Here is a 12,707-nt window from a genome sequence, read left to right on the forward strand (position 1 = left end):
GTGCCACAGTTGCCCCTCCTGTGCCTGCTCCAGCCACAGCCAGCAGCACTTTCTCCGAGGGCCCTTCCTTCACTGTGGGCTGGCATGACACCAGCAGAGCTCCCACGTCACTCCTGTCACAGTGAGCGGCGCAGTTTGCAGATGGCAGCGTGGAATTTATTGCAGCCCACTGAGAAACTTCAGGGGGCCAGACCCTCACCCAGGAAGCAGGTGACTTCGGCCCCTGGGATGGTCACAGACCCTCTGCTGAGGACTGGGTGGGCGGCTCAGCCAGAGGGAGCATCAGACGGGCTCCGTGTGCTACGCTGAACTCTAGCTCCCTCGGTAGGTGGTGTAGGACCATGGGCTCAGCAGCAGAGGCACATGGCACTTCTGAGTCTCGTTCGTGATGGTGAAGACCACCTGAGAGAAGCAGAGAAGGTGGTGAGGGGCCAGGGCGTAAGAGCTGCCGGCCTCAGGAGAACTCCACAGCTGGGCCGGGGTGGGGAAGAACCTTCCCTGGGCAAGTGCTCGCCCGAGGGACGGCCCCGAGCCCCTGGTTCTGCTGGCCTGTCACGTCAGGTGCCCTGATGGCAGCTCCTGGCAATGGAGGAGGCAGTGAGGTTAGGATGAAAGGGGATGCGTCATCTGCCCCACCTCCCACAAAGCCTGACCTAGGGGCAGTCTAATGATGCCTCAGGTCCCTGAACACCTTTCTTGTGGGAGCTCAAAGCAGGTGAGCTCACCTGCCTGCCACCGCCCTGCCAGAAGTGGGATGTGTCTGCCCGTGGCACAAAGACGAGGCCCAGCCAGCTGGACCTGGCCTGCAGGTCAGTGAGTCAGGGGCCTCCACCCCTCCGGCCTGCCCATGGCCCTCACCTCCACATAAGGGTAGAAGCTCTCCTGCCCCCTCCTCTTCCAGTAGTCCTGAGTGTCGAACAACAGCTTGTAGGTGCCGGCCTTCATCTGGCCTGGTGTCAAGAGCCCGGGGCACCGACCGTCTGGATCTGTGTAGCTGGAGAGAGGACAGGGCTGCAGAGATGTGGTCAGGAGCCGCCCCACCCTGGCCGTCCTGGGTCTGCAGCTCCAGGGGCCTCCTTGCAGCCTGACACAGACCTGGGGCAGCAGAAGACTGGAACAGTTTCCAGGGTCTGCAGTTCTGTAGCCGAGAGAGACCACAGCACTGCCCACTTAAGAAATCACAACATATGGGCCGGTGCCGTGGCACAGTGGGTTAAGCTGCCATCTGTAGTGCTGGCATCCCACGTGGGTGCCACTTCGAGTCCCAGCTGCTCTACTTCTGACCCAGCTCCCTGCTATGGCCTGGGAAGGCACTGGAAGATGGCCTACGTCCTTGGGCCCCTGCACCACATGGGAGACCTGGAGGAAGCTTAGCCCCAGCTGTTGGAGCCATCTGGGGAGTGAACCCATGGATAAAATATTTTTTTTCTCTCTCTCTACCTCTGCCTTTCAAATAATTAACACTCTTTTTTAAAGAAAATAGATAATGCTGTTCATACTTTTCTATAACCTGTTTTTCATGTACTATATTCTTGACTTTCTGGATTGAACTGTAATTGCTCCCCCCCACCTCCCGGCCACACACACACACACACACACACACATGGCAGCTGTGTCCAAGGAGCTGGTTGAGTGCTCTGAAAGCTTGTGGTTTTGCTCAGTCACCTCTGGAAAACCCTGAGGTTCCAGCGAGCTGTCTGGGCCAGGCTGAAGCCGGGACCGGGAACTGCATCCTGTTCAGCTTCGTGTTGGGGCCCCAGCACTCGGACCATCCCCCTCTGCCTTCCCAGGTGCATTAGCAGGAAGCTGGGCTGGGAGCTGAGCAGCTGGGCCTCTGATGAGGCAAGCTGGAGGCTTCACTCGCTGTGCCCAGCTGTACCTTCAAGTTGTGTTTCCGTTATGATTAGAAAGAGCATTGGCACAGCAGTGAAGACACTGCTTTGGGTGCGTGCATCCACACTGAAGTGCCTGGGTTCAAATCCTGGTTGTCCTCGACGCAGTGTCCTGAGTGAACGCCCTGGGAGACAGCAGGTGGTGGCTCAAGTGGCTGGATCCCTGACACCCATGTGGGAGACCTGGATTGAGTTCCCAGCTGCTGCTGCTGCAGGCATTTGGGAAGTGAACAGGCAGACGCAGGGATCACCATCACACTGAAATTTCCTTCCTCCAGATGAGGGGACTGGGGAACCCACCTGGAGGGCCAAGTCCAGCCAGCCTGAGTTGAGCAATGTGCAATACTGGAAAAGCCTCCCCTGGCAGAGCCTGGTCCTGGGCACAGGGCAGGGGCCGAGGGTCAGTTCTGTGTGCCCTGGAGGCCGAGGAGCACAGTGCCCGATGGGCCTGGCTGGGAGTCCCAGCTTGCACCCCTCTTTGTGCCACCTCCGTCTCCCCATCTGCCCGCAGGTACCCAGAGGTCATGTAGACAGTGGGGCTCCTCTGATTCCTGCAAGCCCAGGGGGCCGTGAGGCTGCAGGACACCCCGACAGCGGCAGTGCTGTCCTGGCACTCACACCTGCAAAGCAGCCACTGTGGCTACCCTCGGGTTTTCAGATGAGGCACAGGTTCAAGGTGTGAACCCAGGCAATGCGCACCCAGGCTGGGGCCCTCTAGGACCTGTGGGCCGTCGGATTCAGGGAGGACCGTGTGCTGGGGGGGGTCAGGTGCTCTGGACCTGCCTACCTTGTCCTCAGCTCCATCCACTGCTGGCCCAGGTCCTGCAGCCGGGACAAGTGGAGGCAGAGGCCCTGAGCAGGAAGGCCTGAGGTGGTGTCCAGTACATGTGTGGTCAGTGGGCTGCCCACCGGCTCCATGCCACCGCCCTGGGCCACAAGAGAGCCAGGAGTGAGCTTTTGGGAGCCCCAGTCCTGTGTCCACACCAGCTGTGACCCAGATTGTCCAGGGAGCCGGCTGGGTGCAAGGTTAGCTGGGATGGCAGTCCGCACGGTAAGGCGCCAGCCTGGCCAACAGGGCGGGCCGGGGGCCCTTCTCGCTTGCCCTCCCAGGCCGCACCCCACCCCCACGCCGCGCACCCTCACCCAGCCGCTAGAGGGCCGCAACCCTCGCCCTTCAGTGCCAGCAGCCAGGGGTCAGCCTGTTTGCCCCAACCCGGGCCTCCCCTGTACTTCCGAGCGGAAAGGAGCCCTAGGGTTCAGGCGTGCGGCCCTCTTACCTCAGGGTAGTCCAGGTGTCGCTGGAGGACCAGCAGCCGCGAGGCCGCCCCGGAGCTCATGCCCCGCCCCAAGGCGCCTGTGCCGGGCTAGCAGACAGATCAGAGGTCACCCGCCTCCGGGTCAGCTGCTTTCCCCACGCTAGCACCCACCTATGTGGCCAGGCGGGGCGGGGGAGCCGCCCTGCCAGCCCCGCCCAGCGTCCCCCTATCGCGCGGCTCCGCCCCCGTGTCCGCCAGAAGGGCCCCAGGGGCCTTGCCCAGACCTGTGGGGCCACGGAGGCTCAGGCTGCGGGGAGTGCGGGGAGGGGGACCTGGCGGGCCGCCTGTCCGGAGGCCCCTCAGCCGGCCGCGTGACCGTGCAGGAAGGGCCGCCGGGTGGCCGCGAAGGACCGGTACCTGGAAAAGGTGCAGCTGTCGGAGCTGTGCCTGCCCCCCACGCTGGGCAGGAGGTCTCTGCTCCGCGGGAGGTGGGGGAGCCGTGTGAGAGGGTGCTAGTCCACCGTTGTAGTAAATTATGCAGCTTCGGTAGCACGAACTTGGGATGCAGGATGTACAGCAAAGAGCTGGACCCGGTATTAGTGACCGGCTGCCTTGCTCTGGCCAGGGGGAAAGTTTTCCTTCCTGCGAAGTAGCTTTTCCAGTTATTCCAGGGTGGTCACGGGTTATTTGTAGGCTAAGGGTCAGGGCTCCTCAAGGCCAGGGAAAGAGACCCTCCTCAAAGGTTGGGAGTGTTTGCTTAGAACCCCTTTGGAGGGAGTTAGGAAGCTCAGGACTTCCGACTCCAAGGGGATGGAGTATACAAGGGCAGACACCTAGGTGCTGTAACCCAGAACAGGATCTAGGTAGGAAGCCAGCACTTTTCTCACTTGAGCTGCTTTTTCACAGAACCTTGCAGGGCGACTCCCCTTGTGACAGGGTGCTGAGAGCAAGCCAGACCTCAGACAAGGAAGGCTGCCTGATGTTGGTCGGTGCTGAGCAGGCAGGGCCCTCCCCGCCCCCTCCCCCTCTCTGCATCCTGGATACTCCTAACACCGCGCTAGTGGGAACTACACCTTCTCTCTGTCTCCTTTACTGTCCCAAGTAAATGAAACTTCTGGAGCAACTCCCAACTCCCCCTAGAGGTTGCCTATTTGGTAGCACCCCCAGCATATGGACCCTTTGGGTTCACAGAGAGCACCTTGTCAGCTCACTCCCTAAAGAGCTTCACACAATGCTTTTCATTTCTCGCAAAAAAGTGAGGCCCAGGCTGGACACGGCCTGACAAGTTCTCTCCTTAGGCCATGGGGACCCCTGAGGGCAAAGAGCCCATCCTTACAGCCTGAAGCTCTGGTCCCAAGACAGAGATGCCCTGAGTCCCGCCCCAGGCAGTGTGAGAGGAGGCCTGGGGAGGGAGCTGGGTGCCTCCCCAGAGGTTCCTCTGAGGAGGAGGACACAGACAAGATCCCACTGTGCGACCTGTGTGCCACGTTTCCTCTGTGGTCCTGGTGGTTTGCCCTCTCCCCAGGGCCAGTCCCTGAACTGAAAATATTGAACCCCAGTGTAATCAAGACCCTAGAACTAATGGTCCCAGGAGATAGTCTGTGGAACTTGCTGAAGGCCACCCAAGCTAAGACTGGGGATTCTACAGTACAGAAGACCTAGTTTTGCTAACAAATATGTGACAAGAAATGGAGGAGGAGGGGGCCGGCACGTGGCTCACTTGGTTAATTCTCTACCTTTGGTGCCGGCATCCCATATGGGCGCTGGGTTCTAGTTTTGGTTGCTCCTCTTCCAATCCAGCTCTCTACTGTGGCCCGGGAAGGCAGTGGAGGATGGCCCAAGGCTTGGGCGCCTGCACCCGCATGGGAGACCAGGAGGAAGCACCTGGCTTTGGATCGGCACAGCACCGGCTGTGGTGGCCATTTGGGGGGTGAACCAACGGAAGGAAGATCTTTCTCTCTGTCTCTCTAAGTCTGCCTGTCAAAAAAAAAAAAAAAAAAAAAAAAAAAAAAAAAAGGAGGAGGAGGAGGACTTAAGATGTATTAGCCAGAAGCCAGTGCTGTGGGAAAGCGGGTAAAGCCACTGTCTGCAGTGCCGGCACCCATATGGGTTCCAGTTTGAGTCCCGGCTGTTCCACTTCCGATCCAGCTCTCTACTATGGCCTGGGAAAGCAGTAGAAGATGGCCCAAGTGCTTGGGCCCCTGCACCCATGATGGAGACCTGGAAGAAGCTCCTGCCTTCGGATCAGTCCAGCTCTTGCCGGTTGGGGAGTGAACCAATGGATGAAAACTCTCTCTCTCTCTCTCTGCCTCTTTGTAACTCTGCCTTTCAAATAAATATTTACAAAAAATGTATTAATGAAATGGAATGAGTGTTGCTTTTTTTTTTAAATTTGACAGATAGAGACAGAGAAAAAGGTCTTCCTTCCGTTGGTTCACTCCCCAAATGGCCGCCATGCCGGTGCTGTGCCGATCCGAAGCCAGGAGCCAGGTGCTTCCTCCTGGTCTCCCATGCGGGTGCAGGCGCCCAAGCACTTAGGCCATCCTCCACTGCCTTCCCGGGCCACAGCAGAGAGCTGGACTGGAAGAGGGGCAACCGGGACTAGAACCCAGTGCCCACATGGGATGCCGGCGCCACAGGTGGAGGATTAACCAAGTGAGCCATGGCGCCGGCCCCCCCCCACTTTTTAAAAAAATTTTTTTTTTCTTTTTTGAAAGGCAGAGTTAGAGATCTTCCATTCTCTGGTTCACTTCCCAGATGGTTGCAACGGGGAGCTTCATCCAGGTCTCCTGCAGGAGTGGCAGGAACCCAAACTCCCAGGCCATCTTCTGCAGTTTTTCCCAGGCGGATTAGCAGGGAGCTGGATCAGATGTGGAGCAGCCGGGATCCAACTGGCACCCAAATGCGCCTACTCTAAACTAGGTTTCTTTAGATCTGTGACATTTGAAATAACTTAAGGAATCTCTACTGATTTGATATTAACACGTTTTTATTATTTTTGATGTGAAGATGGTATTATGGTATTATCTTTTTCATTATGCAAGTGAAGTTTTTATACGTGGAGCTACATGAAGTTGGGGTTCGCTCCAAGTGTCTACACAGCCTTGCTGTGTAGCTGTGTTGCTGCACCTCAAAGACTACATTTCCCAGAGGCCTCCGCGACGGCGCTGTGTGAGCAACCTACGCAGAATCCTTGACGGTATCGGGCAGGCCCCTGGAATGCCCAAGGGTGCCACGGCTAGCACGCAGCGTCCAGCGGTGAGGACTGCGCAGTGCAGAGCGCCAGGCCACACTACCGAGATTCCCCCGGGTGCTCGGACGCATCTGCCACTTTCAACTCCCAGAGACGCCGGTCAGTACCCAGAATCCCTGGCGGTGGCCCTGAGCCTTCGCGGGAAAGGCTGCGCAGGGAGAGCGCGGACTACAGTACCCAGAGTCCCCGGCGGTGGCCCTGAGCCTTCGCGGGGAAGGCTGCGCAGGGAGAGCGCGGACTACAGTACCCAGAATCCCCGGTGGTGGCCCTGAGCCTTCGCGGACTACAGTACCCAGCATCCTCGGCGGCTCCCGGAGGACTGCTGCGGTTCTCCGCCCGCGCTGGACAGCCGGAAGTGGAATCGCTAGGTCCCATGGTACTTACGTCTTTCTTTTCGCACGGCTGCCGGGTTGTTTTCCACAGTGGCGATACCACTCAACATTCCGTATCAGCGCTGTTAACGAGTCTCCCCTTCCTCTCCAACCCCAGTGTTAAGCTAGGGTTAGGGTCAGGGCATCAGCGTAGGGTTCTGGTTGGAGTTGTGCTGAGGCTTGGGTCAAAGGTCAGGGTTCCTAGGGTTAGGGTCAGGCGCGCGCACCCGCTTTTTCTGACTGGCTTCAGGCTTGTCAGGGGAACCAGAGCCGAGTCCTCGGGGGTGTTTTTCGCGCTGTCGGAGGTGAGGAAAAGGTTTCCTGCGCGGGCCCCGGTGGCAGGCCGGGGTTGGCGGTGGGGAGGGGTCTTCCGAGCACTGGGCAGAGGAGGGGCTTCAGGTGGAAAAACGGAGTTCAGAGAGTCCGGTTTCCACCCCAAGCCCAGCACACGTGTCTGGCGCTAACCTGAAGTCTGTCCCGTGGCCTCTGGCGCGGTAATACGCACGGAGGGTGCAGGCCACTGCCGTTCTCCGGGAGCGACCGGCCCGGGAATGCGCGGGGCTGTGGCCTCCCTGGGCACCTGCCACCATGTTCGCAGGGGCTGTGCCCACAGCAGATGAGAGGCGGATGAGCAGCCCTATTCTGTGACAGTGGTCACGAAAGAGCCACTTTTACAAAACCTGCGCTCGCTCGGTGCCGTTCCTTCCTGCTCCCCCCCCCCCCCATGTATTTGTTTTTATTCCTGCAAAACGTTCACCCCAGGCTGGTGTCGCTCCCTTGTCCCCCTCTGCTCGCCTGTTCTGCCGCTGACTCGCAGACACGGTCGGGGACCCACGGCCCAACTTGCGCCAGTGAAATTCCCTTTTTGCTGCAAACCCTCCGTGCCGCCTGGGCTCCTCGTGCCTGCCCGTGTGGGAGTAAGGAGGTGGGGACGATGTTAGAAGTCAGGACCCCTGCCGGCAGCAGTTTCTCAGGCAGGGCCAGGAGAGCACACTCAGTGTGGGCAGAGGACAAGAGCAGTTTCGGGAAATTCTGGGAGGGCCGGCAGGGGTACGCCTCCCTGGGGTGCCTCGGGAGCACAGATACTGCCAAGCGCAGGCATCGCAGGCCCTCAGGGTTCCATGGGCAGCCACTGGGGGTGGGGGTTGGGTCCAGCAGAAAGTCCCCTAGCCCTGAGAGCCTGAGCCTAAAACTGCCCCCTCCCCAGTGCACACATCTTCCTCTGGGCAATTCTGGCCTGTCGCCATCTCCCTGCGTCCCAGTGCCCTGTGTATTTCTCCCTCGGCTTCACCCTGCCTCCTTGTGGAAAGTGAGTTTGGCTGTGTCTTTGGCATGGCTGGCATTCAAGCTTCTGCTGTGTGCGGCTGAGTCAGTGCGTAGACTGATGGCCCCTGCTCCCTGCACAAGGCGGAAGAGCGAAGGAGCGGCCCCCAGTGACGATCGGCACCTGCTCCAGCCTTCACACGGCTGTCACTAGGTGTTTACCCCCGACAGTAGAACTCGTGTTTTCATCTTGAAAAGGGAAATGAGTGGGGGGGGGGGTGCTGAGGACACACCCCCCACCCAGTGAATGATCCCAGGGCTCCCCGCCCTCCTAGTGTCTGCACCAGCAGGAAGCCAGAACACTGCGGTGTGGGAACGCCCGCTCTGCAGCCTGAAGCACCCTCCCGCAGAGTGTGTTGTGTAACCCAGAACACGGTTTACTCCAAGTGTTGTTGTGAAGCAGGACTGAGAATCGCCTTGACCACCCATGTCCAGTGATCCAATCATGCTGAGTCCTTAAGTAAACCCAGTAAGAATCCAGAAGGATGGGGTTCAGAGAGTTTCTGCATTAACATGTGGAGGTGCTGGGAGGGAGGCAACCTTGAACATTTGTGAAAGTTCCGTAGTCTCTCACCCTGTGTACATCATCATCGGTTGTTCATTTGTAGCCTTTCTGGTATGCACTGTAATAAATCAAGAATGGCAAGTGTGCTGTTTTCCTGGGTTGTGGCAGCCACTGTAGTGAGTGATCAAACTAGAGAAGGTGGATGTGGGAACCTCGGATTAGTATCAGAGTCAAATGGAAGTCACATGGTAACCTGGGACCCTAATAATAGCAATTTGCCATTTGCATCAGAAGTGGGGCCAGTCTTTTATGATTGAGCCGTTAAGCTGTGTATCTGATCCTGTCCCCAGGCAGATAGCACTGGAATCGGGCTGGTCTACAGGACTCCCTAAACCACCCCATCTCCTCACGAGGTGTTCTACGTGGACTGCCGAGTCAGAGGAGAAAATGGCTTTTGTTTTTGTCCAACAGTTTTCTTGGTAGTGTCTTCTGAGGGACAATATTTTTAGTTTTGAGGAAATCCAGTGTGTCTGGTTTTTCTATTGGTTGCATGTGCTTTTGGCGTCAGATCTAAGAAATGTGAAATCCAAAGTTATGCAGATTTATTTGTATGTTTTATTGCACAGTTTATCCCTTTGTCTCAGATTTAGGGTTTTTAAAATTACCATTGCTTTTTGTTAAGATTTTAAATTGAGAAACATGAATCTGCTACATTTGTGTTTGTTTTTCAGTTCAGCTTTGGCCTTTCATGTTTGGAATTCCATGAGAATGTCAGGATGGGTGTTCTCATACACATATCCCCATGAGAATGTTAGGATGGGTGTTCTCATACACACCCATAGATTGACCATAGATTGCTTTGGGTGGTATTGCAGTCTTTAAAGATTTAAGTCTTCTGGGGCTGGCGCCGGGGCTCACTTGGTTAATCCTCCACCTATGGCGCCAGTATTCCATGTGGGCACCAGGTTCTAGTGCTGGTTGGTCTTCTTCCAGTCCAGTTCTCTGCTGTGGCCTGGGAGGGCAGTGGAGGATGGCCCGAGTGCTTGGGCCCCTGCACCTGCATGGGATACCGGGGAGGTACCTGGGTCCTGGCTTCAGATCGGCGTGGTGATTTGGGGAGTGAACCAATGGAAGGAGGACCTTTCTGTCTGTCTCTCTCTCACTGTCTGTAACTCTACCTGTCAAATGAATTTAAAAAAAAAAGATTTAAGTCTCCTAATATATTAGCATGACATATCCTTATGTTTATTTTGTGTTTATTTCATTTCCATCACTAATATTTTGCAACTTGGGGAGTTTGAGTCTTGCTTGGATGATAAATTTCTACATGAATACATTATTACTTGTCATGCATGGGGTAACGGCACCGAGGCTGTGTTGGTTCCAATAAGGATTTTATTATGCAGAGGGGAAGTCACACATTCTGATTTACATAACACACTGAGCAAACCGACCTCCCAGGGTTCCCACAGTACCTCTGGTGCTCCTCAGGACGTGTCTCAGCCACAGAGGGCGGCTTCTCACAGCATCCGCGAGGGTGGAGCCTCTGAGCAGAACACGGCTCTCCAAGCGCAAGTAGAGTCTCTGCTTCAGGCGGCAGGGCTTCGACATCAGGCTAGCTCAGCGCCTTGGCGTCGGGCTAGCTCAGCGCCTCGGCGTCGGGCTAGCTCAGCGCCTCGGCGTCGGGCTAGCTCAGCGCCTCGGCTCGGGCAAGCAGGCCTCGGCGTCGGGCTAGCTCAGCGCCTCGGCTCGGTCAAGCAGGCCTCGGCTCGGCCAAGCAGGCCTCGGCGTCGGGCTAGCTCAGCGCCTCGGCATTGGGCAAGCAGGCCTCGGCGTCGGGCTAGCTCAGAGCCTCGGCGTCGGGCAAGCAGGCCTGGCTGAGAGAACTCTTTTGCGGGAAGGTCTGAGTGTAGCGGGTCAACCCGGGGCTTTCGCCTGCCGCTCTCAGACTCTCTCTGGGCCTCTTCAGTCTGCAGACTTTTGGGGGTCAGTGTAGGGCCGAAGAGGTCCCCAGGAGGCTGTATGTGGGCCATGGGTGGTTCTTATCAAGTCCATGCAGATCTGCAGTCAGCTTAGCTCTTGGGTATTTCTTGTTAATATTGTGGTGAAGTGGTTTAATTTCTGCTCCTTACAGTTCATCCCCTGAAACTGGAGGCCTAGTAAGGTGGGGCCTAAAGGTTTCACATATTATAGCCTCTGACGGAATCGGTTACCACCGTTGTACCATCCTCTCTGAGACTACTGCTGTACCGTGTTGCTGGGCCCGGAAGACACCTGCGGCAGAGACTGATGGGTCTGGTGTCGTAGCGTTGTCACTGGGCTCAGTAGACACTGGCAGCAAATATTGATGACTGTTATTTTACAGTTGTTTTTGCTAGGCGTATCAATTAGTAAATTTAGCAAATTACCTGCCTAACAAGTATGTGTGGATACATGGTCTAGTATGGCAACACATTTTATAACACACTTTATAGCATACTTGTAATTATTCTAACAATCCTATACCTTGTACACACATATCTTATGTACCCGTAGCATTTAAGTAAGCTGGGCATACTTAATGTAATTACCTAACTTAGCTTAATTTAACAATTTGTTTGATTTACTCAGACACAATCAGGATAAACTATTTTGATTACAAAAAAGTAGTTGAATTTATTTCCTTATATGTATGTTGGATAAGTTCAACTGTGTTGACCTTACTTCCTTACAGTTTTTGTATTCAATAAGATCACACATATGGAGGCATGTCTTCGTGTATATATATTTTATCTTACATTCTAGGAAGTGTTGTAAACACATAGTCTCAGAATGGTTAGGCACAGGCAGCATGAAGAGGCCACACTGCTACCTCCAGGGTTTCTTAGAGCCATAATTCTGGCCATCTTTTTTGTCTGGATAGTAGCAGGGTCATCTCCATTATTATAGACCCGTTGAGCCACCTCTACCAATTCAGAGCTTTGCCTTGAACCCTTCAGTCTCCGTCACTCACGTCTGATATCGGGGGCCTACTGTGATACAAGCACCACGTTGACTGTACCACTGCTTTCTGAGGCTTCTGGGTCTGTGGGAGCATACATGCGGGATGCTTCAAAGAGGCGCTCAAGAAAAGCTCCCAGGGACTGGCTATTGGATGGTCTCACTTACCCTAGAGAAATTAGCTCCCAGGGACTGGCTATTGGACGGTCTCACTTACCCTAGAGAAATTAGCTCCCAGGGACTGGCTATTGGACGGTCTCACTTACCCTAGAGAAAGTAGTTGGCTTCTTTGCTGCCGCGCATACCCCTTCTAAGATACTGGTTGGGAGCCTCTTTACCTCCATCATTTGGGTCCCAATCAGGGTGGCTAAGGGGAAATACTCCTGTCTGATGGGCTTGGAGGAAGGCTGTCCATCAGGGCCGAGACCGGTTTTGGGCCTCTCACTGGATGCGATCTCTCCTCCGAGGTGAGAAGGTCTGTAGAAGCTGCTGGCAGTCGTCCCAGTCGGCTGGTGAGTGAAGAAAGTAGACTCAGAAGGGAGATGAGAGCCTGCGGTTTTTCCAAGAAAGAAGGGTTCGCTGTTTCTGGTTATACGGATGGCTAGTGGAAAAGGGAATAAACACCACGCAGGGGGCCTGCCTTCCCCAAACGGGGAGGCACCTGGCGTAAAGGGGCACTGGAGCAAGGGGTTGAGCGGAATCTGGAAACTTCTCAGCTGCGGGTGAAGGGGCTGCCTCGCCCCACTCCGTGTGGCTGGAGGGCTAATGAGGCCGGTCTTCTACCCTGATCAAGGGTCCTCAGAGTTGCAGGTGTCGACGGGCCTGCAGGGGACGTTGGAGTGGAAGAGTCGGGCACTTGGGGTTGTCGGCAGGATCCCATGTGGGGGAGGGTCTAGGACACCTGAATCCTCTGGGGGACTTGGAATGACTGGGTTGGGGGGGTGGCTTATCCTTCCCTCGGGTCCCAGCACTCTTTCCTTTTGATGACCTTATCTGTTTCTTTAGGCTGGCTTTCAGCCATGTTGGGGGGGGTCTATGAGAAAATCCTTCCAGACCTCAGTGTATAGGGCCTGGTCATGATTATCTGGTTTCCCAAAAATCACCCTTTGAACCTGTAGAGCCATAAAG

The 12,707-nt window shown here is 55.8% G+C and overlaps 1 protein-coding gene across 1 annotated transcript; it reads right to left on the reverse strand.

Annotated features, from left to right (window-relative positions):
- Positions 1-134: 134 nt before the first annotated feature.
- Positions 135-3,314, reverse strand: LOC133747782 (5-hydroxyisourate hydrolase-like). Its single transcript, XM_062176101.1, has 4 exons — positions 3,170-3,314; positions 2,680-2,819; positions 859-994; positions 135-402 (listed from the first exon to the last, which is right to left on the reverse strand). Exons 1-4 carry the CDS (start codon positions 3,227-3,229, stop codon positions 313-315), a joined length of 426 nt encoding a protein of 141 aa, XP_062032085.1. The 5' UTR covers positions 3,230-3,314; the 3' UTR covers positions 135-312.
- Positions 3,315-12,707: the final 9,393 nt, after the last annotated feature.

The sequence above is a fragment of the Lepus europaeus genome, chromosome 19 (assembly GCF_033115175.1).
Source record: "Lepus europaeus isolate LE1 chromosome 19, mLepTim1.pri, whole genome shotgun sequence".
Taxonomy (NCBI): domain Eukaryota; kingdom Metazoa; phylum Chordata; class Mammalia; order Lagomorpha; family Leporidae; genus Lepus; species Lepus europaeus.

What these genes read in the sequence shown, in the direction of transcription:
- LOC133747782 (XM_062176101.1), bottom strand. Translation starts at nt 3,229, where the DNA reads ATGAGCTCCGGGGCGGCCTCGCGGCTGCTGGTCCTCCAGCGACACCTG. An exon ending in GACACCTGGACTACCCTGAG is followed by an intron (nt 2,820 to 3,169) that starts GTAAGAGGGCCG and finishes CTTGTGGCCCAG; the next exon opens with GGCGGTGGCATGGAGCCGGT. An exon ending in TGGATGGAGCTGAGGACAAG is followed by an intron (nt 995 to 2,679) that starts GTAGGCAGGTCC and finishes TCCTCTCTCCAG; the next exon opens with CTACACAGATCCAGACGGTC.